Genomic DNA, 23,937 nt, shown 5'->3' on the forward strand with positions numbered 1-23,937 from the left:
CGCAGTGGCCTAGAGGGTACAATTTAAGGGTTAGAGAACAGCCCTGCTTCTCACCCAGGCGTCCTCTTCCCACTGCACCAGCCTTAAGGTCCCACTTCTCAGACTGACTCTACAAAACTTTCCTGAAGACCTATTTTGCGCTTTGCAGGGTGCGAGATGCTGAGCGTGATTTGATGTCGAGCCAAACCCAGGCTCTGCCATCACACAGCTTAAAGGGGGTAGAGGAGACAAAGCGAGTGTGAAAACAAGTCATACGCTCAACTCCCCAAGCCCACTTGTTTTCCCCAAGAGCATCAGCTTGCAGGATAAACTGACATCTGGAGGCACAGGGTCTCTGCCATCCTCCTCCAACAAGCCTCAGAACTGACCTGGCTAGTGGGTTCCACAGGACTGACACCAAACAGGGAGCTCTTTGCCCAAGGCCAGGAGGCGTCCCAACAGCCAGGCAGGAGGCAGGCAGAGAGCAAAGGCACCAAAGGGAACATGCACGTGTGGGGAGCGGGGGCAGAGCACTCAAATGCTCACCTCTCTACACGCCCACGGATGACACGGAAGTGCCACAGTACTGATTTTGAAGTTACTAATAAATTTTAGTGAGTAGGCAAATTCACTGATCCAGAATCTGCAAATACTGAACCCGTGAGTATTGAGAACGGACTGTGAGAGCTGATCCCACTGCTCTCCTGTCTGAGCTGTCAGGGGACTGGGCGTGGCCACCCCCCACCCACCCCCCGCCCGCGACCTGCACTTCAGTCAGGAGACCAATTATTTACATGACGTCTGAGCTTATGCACTGGCCTCCTCTGCTTCTTGGGGGCAGAAACTGTATTCCTATCATATAACACAGTGGCTGGCCCACAGATGTTTAAAAAACAGTAAATTAAAAAAAAATGAATGAACCAATAAAGGGAAACAATAAATGAGTATGGTAGCTCTCAGGGTATCCAGGAAAGAGGACAATTAAGCCATTACTTTAAAGTTATTTTCAATTTATTGTTGAAAAATTTGCATAAAGTGAGTTCATAAATCTATTTAAACTTTGGTGCCCAACTTCCCACCCGAAGAATAAAAGGGAGTCACCTATTTGCCGGCCCACACCACTCTAGGCCCTTCAGTTTGGCAAACTTGTGGAGCTGAATAGGGTACCTTTCCCTTTCACTGGACGCCTGCCGGGAACACTGATGACTTTGAATTAGTTCTGTCTGGTGCTCCCGGTTCTATTTCCATTCCAATTCCCGTCGCTCTTTGTGTGGATTCCGGCAAATGTGTGTGCTGAGAGCTTTCAGCCTCCCTCCACTTTCCGCCCCACACATTTTAACCCCATTAGTTGACATTCATTTAGACAGTGAGCAGTGCCCAGTGGGGGAATCCATGATTCTAGTTTCCGCTGTGTTGTTATTTGCAAAGAGCATCCCAAGCAGAGGATTCTTGGAGACGTTGGAGATGCTGGCGGTTATTAGGGGGCTCCTGAATGGCTTGTTTCAACTCGAGTCTGGTCAGCTGAGAGGCTTTTATTGTGTGCGACAGTCCCAGTGACCACGATAGTCATACTCTCAACTCTCATTTATTCAGGATAAAAACGAAAGCATGCAGAGACAGGCTCTGAGGATAATTCTCAGATCTCTCTATTCACAACGCGTCATCAAGCACTGTGTTTTTTTTTTAATGTCTCTTATACCTCCTCTTCGTACTCACAGTCACACCCTTGGTCTACGGCCAGCTTCGTCTCCTGCATGAATGAAAACTCAGCTTTTTAATTGTTTCCTTTTTCCAGTGTGTCAGCTCCTCCCCTCCCCCATTCCACCCATTCGGTACCTCGGCCACGTGAATGCTCTACAACACAGATTTCCCTCTCTCCCTTTCTCTGACACTGGCAAGTGCACTCGGCTCTGTCCTCACCACGTTGTCTCACGAGACCCTGAGGATCATGTGATTCCTGGACGAGAAACGAAAGCAGAATCATCCCAATCCAATGAAGTCCCATAAAAACTGGTAAGAAAATCAGGTCCGACTCTAAGAGGAGGAACTAGGGAAGGGCCAAGCTGGCTCTGTAAGGAATCTCAAGGGAGACAGCACACACATTGATGCCGTACTAGGTCACTGGTATCTCAGAACACCAGGTGGAAGATGTCACCCCCATTTGAACAGCTGGATATGTTTTCTTGGGAAAGTGGGTTTTTGCTCTGTTTCTGTGCTTCTGCAATAGTAGGATGGTTCAGTAATAAATATATGAGAACTTTTGATGGAAAAAAGAACTCCATGGATTTCACCATTCAAGCTCCAAAAATAGCTATGCTTCCTCTACAGTGAAGAGCCAGTCCAAGAGCGCAGGTCTGGACTTGCTGACTAGTGGTCCGCCCCTCCTGGAGTCTGTGGCTTCCTCAGCGTCCATTACCTGCCCTACTCTGGTTGTCATCCTCATTCTTCCTCATTCCTTCCTTAATTCCAAGGTGTCACTCACCTTGGCCTAGAAAGCCTGTCTCTTTAACTCCTTAAAGACCCATAGAAGTCCAACCCCCTGTCCAAGGCCTTTCTCTATTGATGGTTCCCATTGTGAATCCCTGGAGTCTGTGTAAGTACTTCTATTATTTAACAATGGTTTTCACTGTTTTTAACTCTTTTGCATATGTATATCTGAGTTGTAAGTCCCTGAGGTCCAATGAACCCCCAACCCTGAGGTTCAGTGCTGTCCAATACAAGTATAATGGGAGCCACCAATGCAAGCCTCATGTAATTACACATTTTCTAGTAGTCTTCTGAAAAATAAAGAGGTAAAATTAATTTTAACAATCTATTTTATTTAACCAAATATATCCAAAATATTATTGTTTTAACATACAATCAACATAAACAATTGCTAATGAGATATCTCAATTCTTCATTTCACGCTATTTGGGATCCCATGTGTATTTTATACCTACAGTACATCTCAGTTTGAACTGGCCACACGTCAAGCGCTTAGTAGGTCTGTAGGACTAGTGGCTATCGCACTGGACAGCTCACTTTTAAGCACTCTTAGCCCTTGAAATCCCACACAGCTGAGCGACAGTAGAAATGTACACAAGGAACGCGAGTCGACAAATTGTGGCCACACTGGAGGAGGGTCTCTGCCACAAGTTCCTGCCCTTGACCCTGTGCTGTTCATCATTGTTCATTGATGGCTTGGGTCCTGCTGTGGTTAAGAGCACCGCTCTGCAAGGTGTACATTGTTCATCATACTGTAATGTGCACCTAAACGTTTGTGAAGAGGGGGGCATTGCATGTTATGCTTTTCTCACAATTAAAAAAATTATTTGCTCTGAGTCAGAGAGACTTTAATTTCAGATCTCAGCTCTACTGATATGACATGTGTGGATGTGAGCAAGTAAACTTTCTTCTCTGAATTCTGGTTTCATCACCCAGAAATGGAGATTGCACCAACCTTAAGGAATGTTCTGAAGAGTAAATGAGATACTGCCTATACCATACACAGGTATATTAGACCCTTAAAAACATTAGGTTTGATAACAACTATTATCACCCTAAATGGTGTATTTATTAATTTAGCAGATGAGATAATTCTGAGAAAGATAGGTATTAAGTTCAAGAATCAAGCTCAAAACCTTTTTCCCAGATAGGATCCAACAGGATGAATAAAACAAGATGAAATTTGACGGATATAAGTCAAAGTAAAGTATCACGTTTAGGTTTAAAAAATGCAGCTACACAAAAATAAGCTTTCAGCTTAACTGTGGCACATAAATAAAGGGATTTAATTATTCATTGACTAAATGTAGTTAGGGATAAAATTGCAATCATACATTTCATTTCGTATTTAAAGCAAAATGCAAATAGTACAAAAGGGTATAAAGTACAAGGTTAACATCCTCCCTCTCCTTTCCCCACTTTCTCACACATCTTTCCAGAAGTGTCCTGGGCCTAAACAAACACATATTTGTTTCATCTTAACATTTATGGGGATAGCCTGTTATTCTCTTGTGCAACTCCCTTGAAAAGGGTTCAAACTACACTTGGAGTATTAAAGTTCAATATTATTCAGAGGTATGCTGTGTCAACTCCCAACTTTAAACTTGATTTTAAGCTTCAGAAAGAAGGAGGAAAACAGTAAGGTGGAGGAAACAGGCCAAGGCTACGGAGAACCTGTCAAAGACATCTGGAATCTTTCGCTTCCTCGTGAGCACTACCTTTAAAGAAAAGCACTGATGGGCAGTATGTGTCTGGAGGAGAGAGACGAGGGGCAGAGCCACTCAAACCACGGCCCCACAGAAGATTAGCAGTCGGGCCTGCAGATGCGGAACCGGAAGAAGGACGGTATCAGGCAACACCACAGCTGTTTCTTGGGGAGGAAGAACATTCACATGACTTTGGAGAACAGTGTTTAACCAAGGTCCTGGCAGTTAAAAATGCTTTCTAAAAGAGGCATTTTTTTTTTAACTGAAAAGGACTTTTAACTAGCGAAAGACTGATGTGGAGATAAATGAGAGAACACATGGAAAAGGGCTTTTTAAAATTAGAAGCCACCATGGCAGACAATTATTTCTAAAAATTAGAAAGTTCTAAAATTTGAATGGCAGGTTGTATGTACCAAGTGTGACCCTCCAATTATTTCAGATGTGGCAGGAGAAGCTGGTACCTCATTAAGAAAATAATTAGCATGTTCTTAAAAGTATTTCCTTCATTAGCTCAAAGTAACTTATTTATATCTTTAAACCTGGCTCATTGCCTGGCATAAAATAGATTAAATGGGTAGGAAGAAAAGAAGGGAGGGAGGAAGATGTGAATGAGTGATAATAATCCAAGCATTTTCCCTCCTCTTAAAACTATTTTCCCTCCTACCAGCTTGCCCATGAATTTCCATCTCTTCATGACATTTTTTTCCCCACAAAGACTTCTGAAATTCTCTACCCCACTTCCCCATCTCTGCTTCCACCCGATTTATTGCTGAAACCCTTACGTTCCTTCTCCTCTCCCGAAGGACACTGGTCTCATCAAGACTCCTCAGCTAGGTGCCTCTTTTTGCTCTTAAGGAAATAAAGCTTGTGGCAGATTCTTCTCAAATGTTTTTATTTATTTACTGCATTTTCTAGGTTTTCTCAATGTTCTACAAGCACATACCAAGTGGGTAGGGATGAGGGGTGGGATGAAGATGTGGCTGGACCAGTGGAAGGATGAAGATGAGAACACCTCTCCATGAGTCCTTGAAAGGTCATTAGTTCACGGCCATGAAAACATTGCTTTAGCACTGGCTGGTGTGGCTCAGTGGGTTGAGAACCGGCCTGCGAACCCAAGGGTCGCCAGTTTGATTCTCATTTAGGGCACGTGCCTGGGTTGCAGGCCAGGTCCCCAGTAGGGGGCGTGTGAGGGACAACCACACACTGATGTTTCTCTCCCTCTTTCTCCCTCGCTTCCCTTCTGTCTAAAAAATAAATAAGTACATTTTCTTAAGAAAAAAAAAAAAAGGATTGCTTTAGATCCACCGATGTCATCAGATGTCGGAGACTTTGAGCTCTGTGGTCCAGGTTCAGGTTCCCAACCTTGATCTACAAAGTCTTAAGAAGAGGTGTGAGTTAATGAACAGAGCACTGAATTAGAAGTCTGTATTTTCTGACTTCCAAGAGCCTGTGAACAACAAAACAAAACCAAAGAGATAAGAAAAAATGACTTAGCTGCATAGGAAATAGCTGGGTCTCCTTCTGGCTTGAGATCATAATATTGTTATTTCACAACTGAACGAAAGCAAAACACATATTTTCAAGTTACGTATTACTTCACTCCTGTTGCCAGCGGGAGCCTCAGAGACACCTTAGGTTGACCTTTCAATAAGCAGGCGCTGACACTCCCTGTGGGTTACAACATTTGTTAGACTTTTGCATAATTATGTTTTGGGTTTATATAATTAGAGTCTTAGCCGGCACCACAGAAATTCTGTAGAAATTTCCATTCACACTGGGTTGTCATTTGTTGATATAAAGGGGACTATTTAAGTGTGTTCACCTCATTGATTATCTCCCAGAATGCAGAGCCTGCCTTTACCATCGTGCGGTTGGCATCATTTAAACTGTTCCTCACTGTCTTTCCTTTACGCCATCCATATTCCTCTCAAGTGCGAGCTTTAAAATGATTTCAGCGTCTTGATCCTTTGAAATGATGTCTTTCCTCATTGCACCAGATAACCAGGCCTGCAATCGCCTAATTTCCCGCAGTCTCCACAGGACAGTCAGCAGCAATTACACTAATTCGTGCCAGGGTGTGAACGAGAGATCAGAATGCTTCCGTCCCCTCCTCTCCCTTACTCCCACACCATCAAATATGTCACTCTCCCGAGACACCCACTGCTTAAATAGGTGAAAGAATGAGTACCTGAAATCCAGAAATGTGACTCGGTGATTAGTGGAAGGCGAGGCGCAGCGATGATGTGGAGAACCCAGGGCGGTGGGTGGGGTGCAAAGCCTCCCAGATGCCCTCCGCCCGCAACTGCCTGAGCTGGGGCCTTTCGTTGTCAGTCTCACCCAGTTCCAAGGGGACATCAGGGACACCTGCCAATGTTAAAAACATGGGCTCTGGGGTGGCCTCTGAGGTGGACTCTGAGGGGCTGTACATTAAAGGGGGAAAGTCCCCCAAAATGCAAGGCTTTTTGCATCGGCTGCCTGAAGCACTCAGAACACTGCGTAATGTATGATCCTGTTGCATATATTCAGAACCATTGAATTTGTTTAATACTGAAAACTCATAGGCAGCGGGCAGTTGACCACTCTGTGTACTGGTGTCTCATCTGCAGTGGGGCTGTGTCTGCAAATCGCTGCTTACTTCCTGGACCCCTTCCTTGACCTCTGTGTAGCCTGGTTGTCACTGTCATTTGTATTTTTCCTAGAAGGGGGGAAGCGTTTCCACTTCTGTTCGCTCCCTTTGAGGGGTGAGTCATGAGCGTTATTTTTGCCTGAGTGGATGGATACTTTCGGAGATTTAATCCTTTTCTCTGCTTTCCTAACATTTCCATTTAGAAGTACTCGTGCGTTCGCGGCCAGGCTGAAAGACAGGTTTGTTTCGAAGGCCCAAAGTGGACCTGGCGCTCGTCTTGGCTGCTGTCCCTGGACGTGCCACCGACGGAGGAGGACCGCACGCCTAAGCGAACCCGCGACTCGCCGGGGTCTGGCTGTGCCAGTCCTCCCGGGGGCGAGTCTGGATGCCGCCCTGGCGCGGAGGCGGGGTCCTGCCGCCAAGACTTCGATCCCCGGGCCCCGCCCGGTGGGTCCTGGCCCCGGGGACGGCGACCGCGGGCGGGATCGCCAGCACTGCCCGGCTTTCTCCCCGCGTCCTGCCGGCCTCGAGCCGGAGACTCTGCACCAGCCGCCCCCCTCCCCAGCACCAGCCAGCCTCATCCGGCGCATTCGAAATAGGGCCCCCCCGCGGTCACTGCGAGCAGCTCTGGAGGCTGTTCGGGAACCCGCCCGGCCGGCAGTGGGGCAGGCGCGGCAGGGTGGGTCCCGGAGGTGCGCGGGCAGGTGTGGGGGGCACCCCCCACCCCGAGAGGCTAAAGGTGAGCGAGGGCGGAATCAGCACGGAGGCGACGGCGCACGGGGGCGGGCGTTGGGGCGGGGGTGTGGCCGAGGGTCCGGACCCGAGCCCAGCGCGCGGGAGAAAACTTGTGGGGGCGGGGCGGGGCGAGTGGGCGGGGGCGGGGAAGTGGGCGGGGCGCCGGCGGGAAGGGGGCGGGGCCGCGGGAGCTCCGCCGGGGCCGCTGCGGGCGGGCGCGTGGCGGGCCGGCGGGATGAGCGCGGCCGGAGCTGCGCCGGAGGCGGCGGGCGCGGCGCGGGGGCTGCGGGTGGACGGGCTGCCCCCGCTGCCCAAGAGCCTGAGCGGGCTGCTGCACTCGGCGTCCGGCGGCGGCGCGGCCGGGGGCTGGCGGCACCTGGAGCGGCTGTACGCCCAGAAGTCGCGCATCCAGGACGAGCTGAGCCGCGGCGGCGCGGGGGGCGGCGGCGGCGGCGCCCGGAGCTCGGCGCTGCCCACCAAGCCGCCCAACCTGGACGCCGCGCTGGCCCTGCTCCGCAAGGAGATGGTAAGAGGGCTCCGCGGGCCGCGTGGGGGGCGCCTTCCCGCTCGGGCGAGTTCGCGGGACCCGTCCCTGCTCCGGAAGTCCGCGCGCCCACCCGCCCCTCTCCGTTTGTTTTGCCTCGCGAGTCGGCGCGGAAGACGGGCACTGTCCTCTTCCCCTTTTACTTGCTCTCTCTGTGCCCGCAATCGGACCACCGCCCAGGGAGGGCCCCCACTCTCAGAGGGCAGCTTTCGGAGACCCGCCGCCGCTGTCCCGCTGGCTCGGAAACTCCGGTGGCGGGAGGCGCCTTTGTCACCCCTCGCCCAGGGCAGCCGACTTCCCGCGTCGGGGAAGGGCTGCGGCTGCGCCCGCGGGGTGGAGAGCCGTGTGCGGTCGTGTTTTCCTGCCCTGGGGAGGACAGCTTTGTCCGAGCGGGTGTAGACAGCAGCTTGCGACAGCCCTCTCCCCTCCCCCGCACCCCGGGCGGCGCCAGCAGAATCCGATTACCGCGAGGGGGGCGCCGCAGATGGTGCTGCAGGCGGAGGCGCCCCTAACCGCTCTCCGCGCCGGGCAACTGTGTCCTCTCGTCTGGGGAAGCCCCGCGGCCCTTCGGCTTGTGTCTGGGCTGCGGACAATGGGGCGCAGTTTTCCTCAGTCCTTGAGAAGTCTGGGGCTGTTTGTGGACCGGGACGCGACTTAGGGTGACGCCCACAGCGGGGCAGGGGCTTGGATTGAGGTGTCACTGAGCCTTTCCCCAGCTTTCTCCTCCCGGTTTCGGCCAGGCCGGCCGCGAACTGAAAAGCCACCCCTTTCTAACCCTCTTGCGGGCCACAGTCACCTCCTCCTGGCTGCCCCCCTCTCTTAGAATCTGCCCACTTCTCTCCCCTAGTGTGGGTCCTTCCCCCGTCCTAGTATAGGTAAATAAAGGCATTCTTTAGTTAGGAAAGTGCCCCCCCACATGAATTAGTTTGCCAAAATATTTAATATGCATCCTTTAAATATGCATCTAGATATTGCTTAGAAAAATTCAATGTACACATACTTTTTTTAGAGGAGCATCTAAACTGTTCTGAAAACGGAGACTTGAATCTAGAAAAGCAGGCTTAACACTTTTAAATCAATCAGATATTGTCTTCTCACTCTGCATCTGGCATCGAAGTGATTTCAGCTTTCTCCGAGAAGATGCTTTAAGCTTCTTATAAGACGACTTAAATTCCAAGCAACAGTTTTTATTTATTAAGAAACATTCATAGGCTGCACTTGAATTAGGTAAACTTATGCCTGGTATAGTGACAGACCGGACTTGGCTGTAGGGTGTGGGGGTGAAATGGGAAGAGGACCCCTCCCGGCCCCTAAAGTTTCATACTGGAACAGACACAGGAAAACCTTGGGGCCACTCCTGCTGTCATGCACTCCTGTTTATAAACATGCTCTGGGGTGGCCTGGGAGTCAGCCTGCCGTGCCCGAGGGTAATTTTCCAGGTCCCTCTGACTCAAGTGCAGCCCTGACCTGACCATTGTGCCTTGGGCCAGAGCTCTCCCTGGCCTAGCCTATCGGAAGCCCAAGGAAAATAAACAGCCAGGATGCGTCTGCTTTATATTCAGCTAAGATAAAGACAGGGCTGCAGGCCTTGACAAGTCCCTTTAGAGAAGTGTCACAAGGTCACTGAAAGTACTGTGGTCTTGGAAGAGATTTACTAAGTTGGGGCTGTGAGGTCTGAGGTCTGAGTGGAGTTAAGCTGAGGCCCCCATTGAGGGGCCTTGCGAGATTAGAGCTGGGAGTTCATTCCTGACTTATTTGCAGAATGGCACGTGTTGATCTATGTAATTGGAAGGCCTGAGGTCAAACCTGTGTCGAAGGATGCGACTAGAATTCTTGGCAGAATGTGGTTAATCCCTGTTTTCTGTGAACACAGAGAGGGGGCTGGCTTCCAGCAGCGGGCACACGTCGGCCTCAGAAGGCCATGGGGTTTTAACAAGGGAAAGGCCATAGGGCAGCAACCAGGAACTGAGTGCTGCCCTGGGAACCGAGTGGGGAGGTGAGATAACACTGTGCTCTCCAGGGGCTGGGACCACGGACCGAGGGTGGCAGAAAGCCTCAGGTAGCCAGGCAAGGGTTGGAGCAGGAGAATGTCGTGGAGGGTTGGTGTCTGGGGAATGAATTGGATGGGAGGTTGCAGGAGGGAGTGTGAGATGCTACAGGAGTGCAGGGAGGAGGCGAGAGCCTCCTGCGGGGTGGGGACATTCCTGCAAATGTGGAACAAGAACCTCATACGAGGAGATGCATCTCTGAAGCAGAATCTGCAGGAATTGCTGGTTAAGTACTAGAGTGTGAGGAAAGTTCAGCAAAGCAAAACAATTTAAAATTGCAGTCCTCGAACCTAGAGATAATCACTGTTAGCATTTTGGGGATACGTCCTGTGTGAGCAAGCACAAGGTCAATGCCGTCTGTACTTGTACATCGTCTTGTAATTTCTCCATGAGATAGACCCTCAAAGTCGATTTTATATTATTTTAAAAAGTCACTCAAAAGTTAGGTGCTGCCCCTGTGGGCATAAATTCAGCCAGCTGTGTCCAGCTCCCAGGCCTGTGTAACATGGCGTTATGCTGCCTGCATGAGTGTGTCCACACACGTGGGTCACGCTATACATTCTGGTTTGCTTTTTGGGAGCAGAGCCTGCAAACATTTTCCAGGTCAACATACTGTCTTCAGTCACTGCGTGGATCCCATTATATAGCAGTGATAACCTTGATAATCTGTCATGGGGAAGGTGGGGTTCGTCACAGCAGTAGGGGACTCAGGCGGAGTGGCTGCTTTCAGGGGGAGGTAGTTTGCTGTGATATCAGTGGGTGAGTATTTGAAACACTTGAGCATGTGGAGCTGGAGGCTGGAGGAGGTATTTAGGTTTGGAAAAAATAGATCGCAGGATGGTGAGTGGGAACCGGGGGAAGCTGGTGTCCAGGGCTGTGAGGGCAGGGGAGCCTGCGTGGGCAGAGTCCTGTCCCATGATCGGTGACGCCCTGCTCTTCTCTGAAAGTCGTGGTTTCCACTCCAACTTCCAGCACTTCCTGTCCCAGGGACCCCTCCTCTGAAATTCTTTACGGTCCTGAGTCCCTCTCCGCTCCCCAGTGGGCCCATGTACACAGCCGTGATGGTCACTCAGGTCGTTATTTTGCTAGAGACCAGAAACAGTCTGTTAAAACAAGCAGCTGAGTTGGTCGGGTTTGTTTAAACATCAGAGACTATTTTTAGATCACACTCAGCAGATGCTTACTGAGTGTGTGGCAGGTGTAAAGGGCTGTGGAGGACACCGAGAGGACTAGGAACCATCTGGACGCTGAGGAGTATAGCCCGTCTGGTAGACAGATGTGGCCACCTCTGCAGCGATAGGGTTGCTGTAGCTTAGACCACGTCTCAGTTTCTGACCACAAACTCCGCACTGGTCGTAGAAATGCACTAGCTCTTGCAAAAGGAGGGTCTCGGTGCAGGGCTGGGTGTATACAGAGACGGACTAGAATGGGGCTGCTGGGGAACCCAGGAGGTCTGGTGCTGTTCCCTCCTTCCCCCCATTCCTTCCTCCCTTCCGTCGTTCCGATCCTCACCTGGGAACACACTTAGAGCGAGGGGGAGGGAGGGAGAGTGAGCGATGGAGAGAAACATCCCAGTGAGAGAGCAACACTGATTGGTTGCCTCTCCTACTGCCGTAACTGGGACCAAACCTGTGACCTTTTCATTTACTGGACTCTACTCCAACCAACCGAGCTACATCGGCGAGGGCCTGCCATTTCATTTTTGCTACATTTTGGAATATGGCTTCTAACAGTGTCATCACCACTGTCAGTTTTGGTCACACATCTTAGTTCCAGTTTGTACCTACGGTGACGAAGGATGCCAGTGTGCCCAGCTCCGGTGGCCTGGCCAGCCTGGGCCAGCTTGTCATGCCTGAGGTCAGGATCGCGTGGGAGAAGGGACAGTTTGCAGAAATGGGGGAGGGGCCTGCTGGGCAGCCAAATATTAGATATCTACCACAGACCTCTTTCTATGTAAAAATCCTGTGTCCGCAAGACCACAGAGTTGGAAAGATTCTGACCTGCTAAGCTGCCAGGCTCTTGGTTGGTGGTTCAAATCCCTGCACGGGGCTGAAGGGGACCCTGGACTCTGTCAGTCAGGTGCCCAGCCCACACCCTTCTTCACACAGATGTCTACTGGGCCCCCGCCACTCTGTGAGGTTAGTACATCGAGCTTACGCACCCAGAAGAGTTCGGTCACCTACCTGCGCACAAGTGGGAAGTCATCCGCAGGGACCTTTTGAGTTCGAACTGCAGTGGTTTGGGCGAAGAATTTAGTCTCAGGGAAAACGTGTGATGCCTGAGACCAGCCTCACTGACCTTCCTCGCATTTTAGTCGGTAACCAAAGGCCAGGCGGCCTGGCACAGTGACCTCTCTTCCCGGGGCCGGGCGTCAGCTTGGACAGTGCGCATCCCAGCAGGGCCCAGCTCTTGTCCTACATGTGGAACCAGGGTCTTGGCCAGGAGGCCGCGGTCTTCCAAAGGGCCAAGGTAAAGGTCCGGCCTCGTCGCCTGTGGAATGCCATCCGGCGTGAGGGCCTTAGCTCCCCTTCCTGATGGGCATGGAGCGGAGCAGCCTTGGGCTGTCCGATGGCCTTTTGTCCTGCCTTCCACCCGAATTGTTCATCGTCGTGTTGCCCAGAGGATGGCCCTCCAGCCTGGGCATGCCCCAGGCTGCTTGCTTAAATGCAGATTCCTGCGCTCCTTCTTATCCCTACAGGATCAGAATCTGTATTTCTTCGGGGCCCTTTAAGAGTCTTCCTAAAGCTTAGGAACCAGGCATCAAAAGCTTGAATTTTGTTATGAAACTATGGTGTCCCCGAGGCCATGTGCGCAGCCGTACGTGGTCGTCAACCCACTTCATGCAAAGAACTGGGAGCAGACCAGGCAGTGGTGCAAGTTTGCTGTTGGACCCCGCTCACCAACAGTTATGCTGTGATAGTTCTTAAAGTTTTTAGGCCAGGGCCCTGGCTGGTATAGCTCAATGGATAGAGTATGGGCTGTGAACCTAAGGTTCACCGGTTCAATTCCCAGTCAGGGCACATGCCTGGGTTGTAAGCCAGGTCCCCAGTGGGGGCCACGTGGGAGGCAACCACACGCTGATGTTTCTCTCCCTCTCTTTTTCCCTCCCTTCCCCTCTTTCTAAAAATAAATAAAATAAAAACCTTAAAAAAAGTTGCACCCATTAAAAATATTTTTTTAGGCCATAATTACCCCATACAGTACTTGTCCCCATCCAAGAATCCTTGCCAAAAAGAAAAAAACTAAGTAAGTATCTTTGATAGTTTGTGCCTGTGAGAACCCGTGTGTATCTGTGGGGTGGGCTGGGCAGTAAGGCCGGTGGTGGGGTCACTAGTGTGTTTCTATGCACATTTGATGTTCTCTCTCAGTGAGGTTCTGCTTATACTACCAAGATTTAAACGTATAAAAAACTGAACGGTGTTTTTTCATACCACTTAATATTTACCTGACCATTTCTGTATCCTTTGCAGAAAGCATATATTAATGTTGCTCTTAACTCAGAAGCACCTTACAAACAGCACTCCCCACCCCACAACCTTTGGTTAGAGATGTTTGTGTATTAAATGTGAGTGTCAAATGCCTGGTTGTTGGCACATTGGGCACCTCTTCACTTACAGGGAGTCTCAAACGAGCCGGTAGCTGGACATGTTTGCATCTGGAAGGCATCAGTGCCCACCTGGCTCGGGCCCTGGCCCTGCGTTGCTGCAGATCTTAGAGGCCAGGTGGGCAAGGATGCCCTGGGTGGGCTCGAGAGGAGGGCTGGGGCCCTGGCGCACTTTACTCCCACCAAGCAGCAGCTGGAAGCTTTGCGGTTTTGCTTCTGGAAGGCCCACCTAACTCCACAGACACACACACCAGGGCCCCAGCTCGAACAGCACGGATTTTCAGGGCACCGTGCAGGAAGGCCTGCAGACCGACCACAGCCTCCGTGAACAGGAAGCCAGCCTGGAGACTGGCTGGGTCAGATGTCGCCCCTCTTGCCCAAGTTCCTTCTCCGGAGCCTTGGCCTCCTAGTCACCCCATTCCTTGCCCACATGTTCCAGATGTTTCCAAGTGATAAGTCGGCAGAGCTCGCTGGGTTGCTCCTTCTCTCCTGTGGGTCGTTCCTTCATAGACAATTAACACATGTTTATTCTTTGCTGAGAACTTGGGAGACAGGAAAGCCCTTGGCCTCCTGTAGGGTTCTACAGACATTTGTAAAGACTTGAGGGCCTTTTCAGTTTTTATGAGCACTTTCTGTGTGATTCCTTGACTGGCCCTCAGAGCCCTCAGCTGGCCTAGTTTTGCAGGCAAGAGAATCCTGTCTTTAAGGAGTGGGGAGGGAGGTGCTGTCCTTGACTGGGAGTGGGGGTTGGAGATGGGAGGGCCTCAGTCCTCCGGCCATTGCTCTTCACGGGAGGGGTGGCCCCTGCCCACTGCAGGGCCCCAGCCTGGAGAGGCTGCAGAGGATCACCAAAACACACGTGGAGATAAGGAATGCGAAGTGAGGCTGCTTTATGAGGTTGTTGACTGTACTTAGAATTGGAGATAAAATAGCCAAGTTCCACACAGAGAGAAATGACAAGCTGTTTAATATCCCTTAATACCACAGATATGCAAATCAAAACAATAAGGTATCATGTTTGACCGAGAAGACCAGCAGAGATTTAAACAAATGATCACAAAGGAGGTGAGGCTTTGGGGAAATAAACACCATGAAACAGAGTGGACACCAGCCACTTTCTTTAGCTTTTTCGGTCAGTTCTCTGAAAAACACTAGGTGCTGATGTGAAGTTTTCTGTATATTGTTCATGAAGTTAGTTTTCTGATTTCAGCTTCAGATTTTCTTTCTTCACCGCACCACCTCTTATAGCAAGGGGATTTTGATGAAAGGGACGTCGTTCAAGAACGTAACGGAATACAAGCTAACCTTCAGACGGATCCTTTTGGGGCCCATAATTATGTGGTGGTCGCGTTGACAAATGTAACTTGTAAAATATTCAGCAGGAAATGTATCAACCTTTGGAAGAGCTGCATAATTCAGTGCATCAGTTTTCCACTCGTCTCTTATCACTAATGCTTGATAGTGCAGTCCTGCTTGATGGAAAAGTCCACGCAAAACGCAAGACTGGTGGGTTTTGATGTGAGAGTGTGAAAATTTCGTAGTTCCACACTGCAGCCAAGTAAAGGGGGGGTCAGGGAATAACCACAATTATCGAAGGGCTGATAAAGTGCTCTTTTCTTTCCCAGTGACGTCTCTGTGAGGCCAGATTTTCTTCAGCCAAAACAACATGCCACAAAAGATCAAATGCAGAAGCAGATAAGCCAAACATGAAAAAAGATTTACAAAATGTCATAGTTCACAAAAAATGTTTATTACATGAACATGGGATGGGTAGAAGAAATTTTTCAATTTTTAAAAAAAAATTATTTATCTTTAGAAGGGAAGGGAAGGAGAGAGGGAGAGAAATATCAATGTATGGTTGCCTCTTGTGCGTCCCCTGCTGGGAACTGGCCTGCAACCCAGGCATGTGCCCTGACGGGGAATCAAACCATGATTCTTTGGTTCACAGGCCTGTGCTCAATCCACTGAGCTATGCCAGCTGGGGCCAGGTGTATTGTTTTTAAGTGGATTAATAATCAAATCTCTCAGTTTAAACTTCTCATAAGATAGATATTAATAGTTAAGAGCTCTGGGATCCTCAATAATTTTTAAGAGTAAAAATAAGTCCCAAGATAAGACATTCGAAGATTGCTGCTGTAGAACATGGAATTGTGGAAGACTGGTTCACAGAATTACAAACCATTGAATTTTTAATATATTTGAATGTTTCATTAATATAATCGGCAAAAAGGTGAAGTAATTTGCAAAGACGTTTCTCGAAGAAAATGGTCGATTGCTTTTCTTCATCTGTGCCTGGGACAGAACAAGAGGAAATGGGCTGAATTGGTGCAAACGCTCATTTAGGTTGGAAATAAACAAGGATGTCCATATGGGAACTGTTCAGTTGCGGGATGGGCTCTCTGTGGGGACTCCATTGATGTACAGGGAAAACTCAGCTTGGACGGCCTTACCTGGCGGAGGGATTTCTGGGAGGAGCAGTGGGGGTGGGGTGAGCCACGGGTCCGGCTTCAGCGGTCTGTTTTCTGCCTCTTCAGAGTCCAGTCCTCAGCCTGGTGACTCGGGAGCATCTGCAGGCGGCCGGATTGGTGTGGCTCGTTTGGTTGGAGTGTCATCTCCTATTCTAACAGGCTGCGGGTTTGGTCCCCGATTGGTGAGCCTGTGAGAGGCAAGCACTTGATGTTTCTCTGTTACCTCTCTCTCAAAGCAGTGAAAAAATATCTTCTGGCGAGGAAACCAATCAATGGGTCAGTCATTCACAGGAGATGCAGCTGGTCAAATAGCAGAATGCGCTTCCGCCCAGGAGAGGAGAAGGTTCACAGGAGACAGAGGCACATCCCGTGGGGGAGCTCAGAGGTGCTGCAGGGGCCCGCATGTCAAGCTTGGGAGCCGAGTTAGCAGAGCTCGTAGCCCTTTCCCCACGAGGAGTGTTCTCTGTGCTTTTCCTTTTCTAAACAGTATGCAGGTCAGCAGCCTGCTGTCAACACATCCTTTATTCAGAAATCAGGTTACAATCCATGAGGTGGCTGCTTTCTTTATTACATTCCAGTCCTGCGGATACAAGGTAGACACCCTGATTAGCTCTGGGGCATTTACCAAGTCTGGTCTGAGATATACTTACAAGTGTCTGTATGTGATTGTTCAGCCGTCACATTTTTAAAAAGGGTAACTTTAAAAGTTCTCTCATCTTTATGTGAACACATTTTCATAGCAGAAAATGTAGAAAATTCAGAAAAGCCAAAACTAAAAATCACTGGTGAACTCAGCCGCTTGCTCTGCTGGGGTGGCAGTGTGGCGCCTTCCTTCCAGTGCGGGCTGCAGGCGGTGCTGCCCAGTGGTCAGAGCACCACGGCGGTGTCCTGCAGACCCGGCCCAGCGCCCTGCTCTGCTCCCTTTCAGTGCTTCATTTCCTCACCTTGACAGAACAGACGCCTACCCCCCAGACCCAGGGTGGGGGTCAGTTGCATGCTTGTGTACGGTTCCGACGGTCATCTCTACAGTCAGTGCCTAGGGTGAGCTAGTTACTGATTAAAAGCTATGCAGCATTTAAAGGCTTTTGACAGATATTGACAATCAGTCCTGCACAAAGGTTTTCCAAGTATGCAGTCTAACTAGTAGTGTATGTCCATTTATTATACCTTCTTTTTATTATAACTAATTTTTATTTTTTAAGATTTTATTATTTATTTACTTACTTATTAGAGAGGGGGAAGGGAAGGAGAAAGGGAGAGAAACATCAATGTGTGGTTGCCTCACGTACGCCCCCTACTGGGGACCTGTCCTGAAACCTAGGCATGTGCCCTGAGTAGGAATCAAACCAGCATGTGCCCTTTGGTTCACAGGCTGGCTCTCAGTCCTCTGAGCCACAGCAGCCAGGGCTATTATGACTAATTTTTAAAGGTAAGAGTATTATGCTTGTTGGGAAAAAAAAACAATTAAGCAGTATAAAAGGCTGTAAATACCCAATTGCACCTTCCAGAAGTAAGTTCTGCAAACCAGCATTTCCTCTCCCAGTCAAAAGCTTGCAGACGTGTGTGCATAAGCGTACAAAGCGGGTTCCTACTACACATACTGTTCTGTGAGTTGAACAGTAGACCTAGGTTTCTGCTCTACTCAGACACACACAGAACTGCTCGCTCTTTTAAATGACTGCCTAGTATTTACCCTGCGCCGCTACCATAATTCCCCAGCCCCCATCACCCATTATGTTTGCACCTGAACGTTCAGATAAGAAGCTTTCACTGCGTCTGTCCCTCTAGTTCAGGACTCCATACTATAGTTTCTGATTCTACAGCTTAAATCCCCCTGCCCCGTGAGAGATGGGGTGCTTTTCATCTCAGGCTGAGGAATCCTAGGGACAGGAGATGGTGGGCTGGCGGTGGGGGGCTGGGGGGCTGGGGTTTCACTCCTGAGTCCGCCCCAGTGTGAGTTCCTGAGGCTCCCCCATCCCAGCTCCCGCACCTGCTTCCCCGCCACCTCCCCCAGAACCTGCTCAGCTCCCAGCCAGGCACAAAGGAGACCGGTTCTTGGATGTTTTCTTTTCTACTCCTTGCTCTATTTGGGAAGACGTTGTGTTTGTTTATGTCTCTTAAACGTACTAGTGAATTACCCCCAACTTTTACTTTTCCTTTCTTAAGTAAAACAGATGTTTTCTTTAATACAATTTTTTCATTTCTAAAAAAAAAATAGCCAAAAGCTTTTCATGATACTTCGTTTTGAATCAACAAAAAGTTTCCCTTTAAAGATTCTTTTCATCCTCTAAGGCTTGTTTCCTAATGGTAACGTTTCTATTACAATATTTTAAAAGTTAGGAAGAAATTTCCCCTCCCCCACCCCCACCTCTGCCAAAGAGTGAATGACCTGAAACTCCAGTGTGGGGAGCCACCGCCCTGCCAGAGATGTGTTTCTGCAGCTGCCAGCCTATTGTGAACTTCTGAAACCATTTCGTGGGCGGTTCGGGATTGTCGATGTTGTGGGTTCGCGAGCACCTCGGTGCTGCAGGCTCAGGCGGTGCAGCAGGCGATGCAGCAGGCGGTGCAGCGGGGCCTGCGGGAACAGACAAGAAAGAGCTCAGGAAGGAAGCAGGAAGCCTGGACAGAGGGAGGCAGGAATGGCGCTGGCAGTAAAGCCGCGGAAATGAGCATGTGGTTCCTGTCCGGAGGTCTCAAGTGAAAGGCTACAACCCCCAGGGTCTCAGCATTCTGGATTTTTCTTAAATGAGCCCACCTGGATTTTTCTTTTAGGGTGTGCTTTAAAAAAGGCCGTCTTTCCTGAATCCAGCTGTGAATTAGGAGATTGGCCGTCCTTCGGGCACGGGAGGACCCATCATGGAGACCACGGGCTCCCTGTGCCGGTGGGTTGGAGACGGTGGGGAAGTTAGTGGGTGACCCCCCAACTTTTTTCTGAAAGGACGAGAAGTCCTTTTTCATGGGGGATTTAATCATGTCCTGAAACATAACTGCGGTTCAGTTCTCTTGGGTGCTCCTTCTGTGCTGCCCACATCCCCGGACCCTCGTGCCTCGGGGTTGGTGGCGACACTGACTTCAGGGCCTGGCCATCTCGAGTCTCTCCCAGCACCTGGGGAGGAAACTCGGTTTTGTGTCTTCTGCTCCCATCAGGCAAGATGTGTTTTTTCAATGATGTGGTTGAAACCGTGTAGTCCGAGGCTTTCCTTGGGCACCTTGGGGTGCTGTGGGCACAAAGGGCTGCCTCTGAGCCCGTCTGTGGGAGGTGGCGCAGGGCCTGCTGATCCAGCTTGACCCCACTGCTAGCTGCTTCTGCAGCCAGAGGTTCCGCGGGAAGGGCGGCTTGGGTTTCTCTACCCAGGTGCTTCCCTTGCGTGTCCGCTCCGCCAGGCCCTGCGCTGGGTGCCGGGGGACCGAAGTGGAGTCGTGTCTCCGCATTACAGGTGTGTCCACGATTAGGGGAGAGAAGACTCACCTCTGTGTGAACTGTGGTGTAAAGCAGAGTGCCCCGGGGCAGGCAGAGAAGGTGAGGGAGAAGTGAGGAATGTTTGTGGCTGAGCCATTCAGAGTCTACAGAGTGGAGGGGTGGCCGGCGTTGGGCCAGGGGAGCACGGAGGCTTTGACAGGTGCAGCGGGGACAGGTCGGGGACAGGCTGGGTGAGGGCGCCTCTACCGGACCCACTGTGTGGGGTGCAGGGAGGAGAGACCGGGTTACCGAGTGCCACCTATGGATTTCCAGCCTCCCTCCAGAAAATTCAAGGGCGAGGGTTTAAACATCCCAGCTGAGGCAGAGGTGTCCTGGCACGGAAGCTGGGTTTGTTCCTGTCGTTACTCGCCTCACGTCCTTCCAGCTCGTTTGGAGGGTTTCTGGTAAACTCAAGAAGCATGGTGCCTGAAGAAAGCAGAGAGCCGGGTTGTGTGTAGGCATGCACGCGCGCGTGAGTGTGTTCAGAGCCCTGTTCAGTCGGTCTAAGTGCTCGGCGTCTGCTGCGTTGGGTAAGAGGTGTGTCCAGACCAACCGTGTTCCTGGGCGGGCGGGTCAGACCTCTGTTTCTAGGCCAGCGTTCCGCCCGATGACAAGGCGGCTTTGTGAGTCATCGGCCGCCGCGGAGCAGAGGGTTCAGGACAGCTCCCCACTCCTGGCCTGGTGGGTGTCCTGCTAGGCCTGGGCCCCTCGGAACTGGCACCTGCTGAGGAGTAGAGTCTTGGGGCTGCGGGTCTTGGGGCAGTGCTGTGTCACAGGACAGCCAGAGCCTCCAGAACCCGGCCAGGTGGTGGAGCCCAGGCCCCAGGGAGGTGAAGGTCAGATCAGGTCCAAAGGCATGTTGCTCACTGCCAGTTCTCTCTCGTCCATCATGCGGCCCCAGGATGGGAGACAGTCCCGGTCACCCGGGCAGTCCTTGGGCGCGAGAGTGACTCAGGAGGAGGGTCCCTGGGATTCCAGGTGAATCTTTCACTACTTTTGGAGCAACTACTGGTGAGACTCTGGGAGGGTGTGACTTATGTTATTAAAGCTTATATTCCTCGTATTAAGTCCTAGAAAAGATGGGCTGAGTCAGAATCTCGTGGCTTGGTTATTGTTTTCAAACCCAGATACCGTAGAGGAGTCTTGGAAAATTGGAGTGAGTCCAGAAGAAAAATCTAGATGGCTAATGGACCAGAACGTCCTCACAAGCAGCAGAAGGACCCGAGGATATTAGCTGGAGAAGCCAGATGGTTTTCTCAGGGGGCAGAGAGACAGGACGGAAATTATCTTCGAGAAAAGAAAGAGAAATTACCTTTGCGTGTGTGGCGGTTACACCTGGTGTCAGGTCTCTGCAGAGCCTACAGGTGGGCCATTGGGACTTTGTGTAAAGAATGGTTACAGCTGTTTGAAGGTGAACGAGCTGGTTTGGAAGGTCTCCTTCTGAGTCCGCAGGCTGTGCAAGTGGAAGGGAATAACAAAGGAACAAATAACAAAAAGCAACACCCAGGACAGCAGCAGCTGTTGCACCAACTCTTAGGGGCTGAACGATCTGGCTGGGGGCCGGGTCTGGGTCCGGAGGAGCGGGTGGCAGAGCCAGCCTTTGAACTCGGGCAGGCAGACCCCAGAGCCTGCATTCTTCATGCTCCTCTGCCTGCTTGGCCTGAAACTCAGCGCCTCCAGGGGAGTAAATGTGAGTGGCCCAGGAAAGGTACCGATGTGCACGCTGGTTCTTCATTGGACTGGACATCAGAATCGTCTGGGTGATTTTTACTCACAAATGTTTCCGACCCACTTTCGCAGCCCTCACACTCTGATCAGGAACCGGAGCCGTGAGGACTGGGGGCACCGCCACGCTGCCTTCCCGTGTCTGCACTCCCTCCTCTTTAGTGCGTCCTGGGGGCACGGGAGGCGTGTCAGGACTGCTTGTTACAGTGAATCGCCGCTCTGTTAACCCTCCCGGTAGGCCAGAAAGAGAAGTTACTTTCCTGTTTCGTCATCAGCAAGGCCCAGAGAGGGTACCCAGCTTGCCCAAAGGCCACGGTGGGAAGACGGGCCTCCTGGCCTATTGTTTAGAGTTTCTCCCTGGCAGCGTTGCTCAGGGTCACTGTCACCAGGGGCCCCAGACTTACTGAACTCGCATCTGCGTGGGTCTCCAGGATCCCCAGGTGATCCTCACACAGGGGGACGTGTCAGCTGGGCTGCTCAGAGCTACGCTTCCATGGGAATTTTAACCCTTCCCTTGGGGGTGGGTGGAAACCGTGCTCTTCTGTGGGGTGGGCTGTGGGGAAGGGAGGAGCTTGCGGGTCATCAACTCTGTGACTTTCAAATGTTCTTTGTTCCGTCACCGCTTGTTGTGAGAATAGTTCCCAGGACACTCGTAGAGGCCCAGTCCTGCTGGGCTTAGTCAGACGCTTGCCCCGGGGTCGGTCCTGGAGGCCAGGCTGGTCAGAGCATGGAGGCTCCTGGGGGTGGTGCGTGGCACGGACCACTGAGCTGTTGTCACGGGCCAGGGGACTGTGTGGCCCCAGGGGGCTGACAGCGACTGTCACAGGGGAGTCTTCGCTGAGCCTGACCACAGCACGAGGACAGGACTCCCTGTGTCTCAGCATCCGAAGTGCAACCAGCTGGGGCCCCCAGATTGCAACGCTGTCATACCCCAGGGCGTGCCGGGGAGGTCCCGCAGGTGTGACCCTTCGCCGACACTCGAGTCGTGTCTGAGGCATGGGCGTGGCACAGTCGAGGCTGTGTCGGCGCTGGCAGCGCAGAGTGCCTGCCCGCAGGACCGCTGTGGGCCGTGCGGAAGGGGGTGCCCGCTCCAGCAGGCCGGCCCGGTGTCCCACAGAACCGACACTCCCTGCTGACTTCCTCTTTTTCCCTCCCCGCCCCTCCCTCAAGGTGGGCCTCCGACAGCTGGACATGTCTCTGCTCTGCCAGCTGTACAGCCTCCACGAGTCCATCCAGGAGTACAAGGGGGCGTGCCAGGCGGCGGCCAGTGCCGAGGGCAGCTACGCCCTGGAGAACGGCTTCTTCGAGGAGGAAGAAGAGGATTTCCAAGAGCAGAACCCGCCCCGAGGGGGCCGGGAACGAGGCCCCCCCAGGGACCTGTCGCTGCCCACCTCCGCCCTCTCCAGCGGGGACTGGATTCTGGAGTCCATCTAGACTCTAGATTCTAGAAGGTCTCTGGAGGGAGGTGACTGGCTCCCAGATGCACTGTGAGCATTTGCTTCTCTTGCCCCTCTCTCGGGCCGTCCCCAGGCCTGTGGGACCAGTGCGGTGGCAGGGAGCCCTCCGCAGGCTCCGGCGGCAGTGCGCTTTCATGGCCGAGGTTCTGCAGTACCCTGGACTCCCTGGCCCCGAGGCTCTGCTGCCGAGACTCAGGACGAGACCCGGGGATCCCAGAGAAGGTCCTCACGGCGTTTCCTGCCAGACGACTTCTAGCCGGACCCTTCCCAACAGGCAGCAAACGGTCCGCACCCTCCACTGGGGGTTTGCCTCCAGTTCACTGTGTATCGACACTTAACATTTCACGCACCCTGCCTCAGTACCGTGCGCAGCAGCCTTTTCTGCTGTTTCGTGAGGCTTTCGAGCGTCTTGGTTGAGCTTTATTTATTTCTAAGCTGCACTACTAAACTGTCCCGGTGGCTCAGTGGAAGCTTTTTACTGAAAAAGTAAACCTATCAGGTCACGCCAATCAACTGCATTCTCTTAACTTGTCAAAATTTGTATCACTCTTGCCCATCAGCTTTAGGGGAAGGAGGGAGTACGAAGGTGTGTCGGACGGGGGACAGGTCAGGCTCCTGTTTCGTGCCCCCTGTCGGGTGGCCAGCGCTTCTCATTTAAAACATTCTGAATGTTACCTGGAGGGAGTAGAGAGGGAACCCCCTTCTTCACTCAGAACAGCGATCACCTTAAGCCTTAATGTATTTATTAAAATCCTTTATGAACACTTTCCACTTTGCAGGCTACAAACGAGGATAAAATGTTGAACTCTCTGTCTGTGGTTGTGTTTCTTTTGGTCTGAACTCAGAATCATCCACTTTCATGGCTCGAATGCATGGAGTCTAATCCAAGACAGAAAGAAAGTTACATATGGCATGTGAGGAATTTGAAAGAAGCTTCATTCCTCTGCCGGCTTCTTGGAAGAGCTGGATCTGCAGTGCACCAGTTCCCGGGAGGTCTCGGGCTGTCCGGCCTTTGAGTACTCCTCACTCCTCCTCTTATTTTTGGTGCGATAATTGCTTATTAGCGCCTCTGTGGGGTGACGGAGAGCAAGTAAAACT

General features: G+C 51.4%; 1 protein-coding gene and 1 long non-coding RNA gene across 5 annotated transcripts; one reads left to right on the forward strand and one right to left on the reverse strand.

Moving 5' to 3' along the window:
• Positions 1-1,050: 1,050 nt before the first annotated feature.
• LOC119042932 (uncharacterized) lies at positions 1,051-8,722 on the reverse strand. Of its 3 annotated transcripts, XR_008392062.1 has the most exons (5): positions 6,361-7,101; positions 5,995-6,232; positions 5,116-5,840; positions 1,816-1,936; positions 1,051-1,729 (listed from the first exon to the last, which is right to left on the reverse strand). It is a non-coding gene; the product is annotated as an uncharacterized LOC119042932 (long non-coding RNA). The 3 variants fall into 3 exon arrangements; XR_008392063.1 differs by lacking the exons at positions 1,051-1,729; positions 1,816-1,936 and adding an exon at positions 8,543-8,722 and having other exon boundaries at positions 4,839-5,840; positions 6,361-6,536; XR_005081327.2 differs by lacking the exons at positions 1,051-1,729; positions 1,816-1,936 and having other exon boundaries at positions 4,839-5,840.
• Positions 7,184-23,649, forward strand: FAM89A (family with sequence similarity 89 member A). Of its 2 annotated transcripts, none has more exons than XM_053667303.1 (2): positions 7,184-7,537; positions 22,553-23,649. In XM_053667303.1, the coding sequence occupies exons 1-2, from the start codon at positions 7,184-7,186 to the stop codon at positions 22,814-22,816; spliced, it is 618 nt and encodes a 205-aa protein (XP_053523278.1). In that variant the 3' UTR covers positions 22,817-23,649. The 2 variants fall into 2 exon arrangements, with proteins under 2 accessions (XP_053523278.1, XP_036992649.1); XM_037136754.2 differs by lacking the exon at positions 7,184-7,537 and adding an exon at positions 7,716-8,059.
• Positions 23,650-23,937: the final 288 nt, after the last annotated feature.

This window comes from Artibeus jamaicensis, unplaced genomic scaffold, assembly GCF_021234435.1.
Source record: "Artibeus jamaicensis isolate MK-2021 breed Jamaican fruit bat unplaced genomic scaffold, CSHL_Jam_final contig_467, whole genome shotgun sequence".
NCBI lineage: Eukaryota > Metazoa > Chordata > Mammalia > Chiroptera > Phyllostomidae > Artibeus > Artibeus jamaicensis.

Excerpts from the sequence above, each read along its gene's own strand:
- FAM89A (XM_053667303.1), top strand. The coding sequence starts at position 7,184 with ATGCCGCCCTGGCGCGGAGGCGGGGTCCTGCCGCCAAGACTTCGATCC. Across the intron at positions 7,538-22,552 it reads CCCACCCCGAGAGGCTAAAG|GTGGGCCTCCGACAGCTGGA; the intron begins GTGAGCGAGGGC and ends CCCTCCCTCAAG.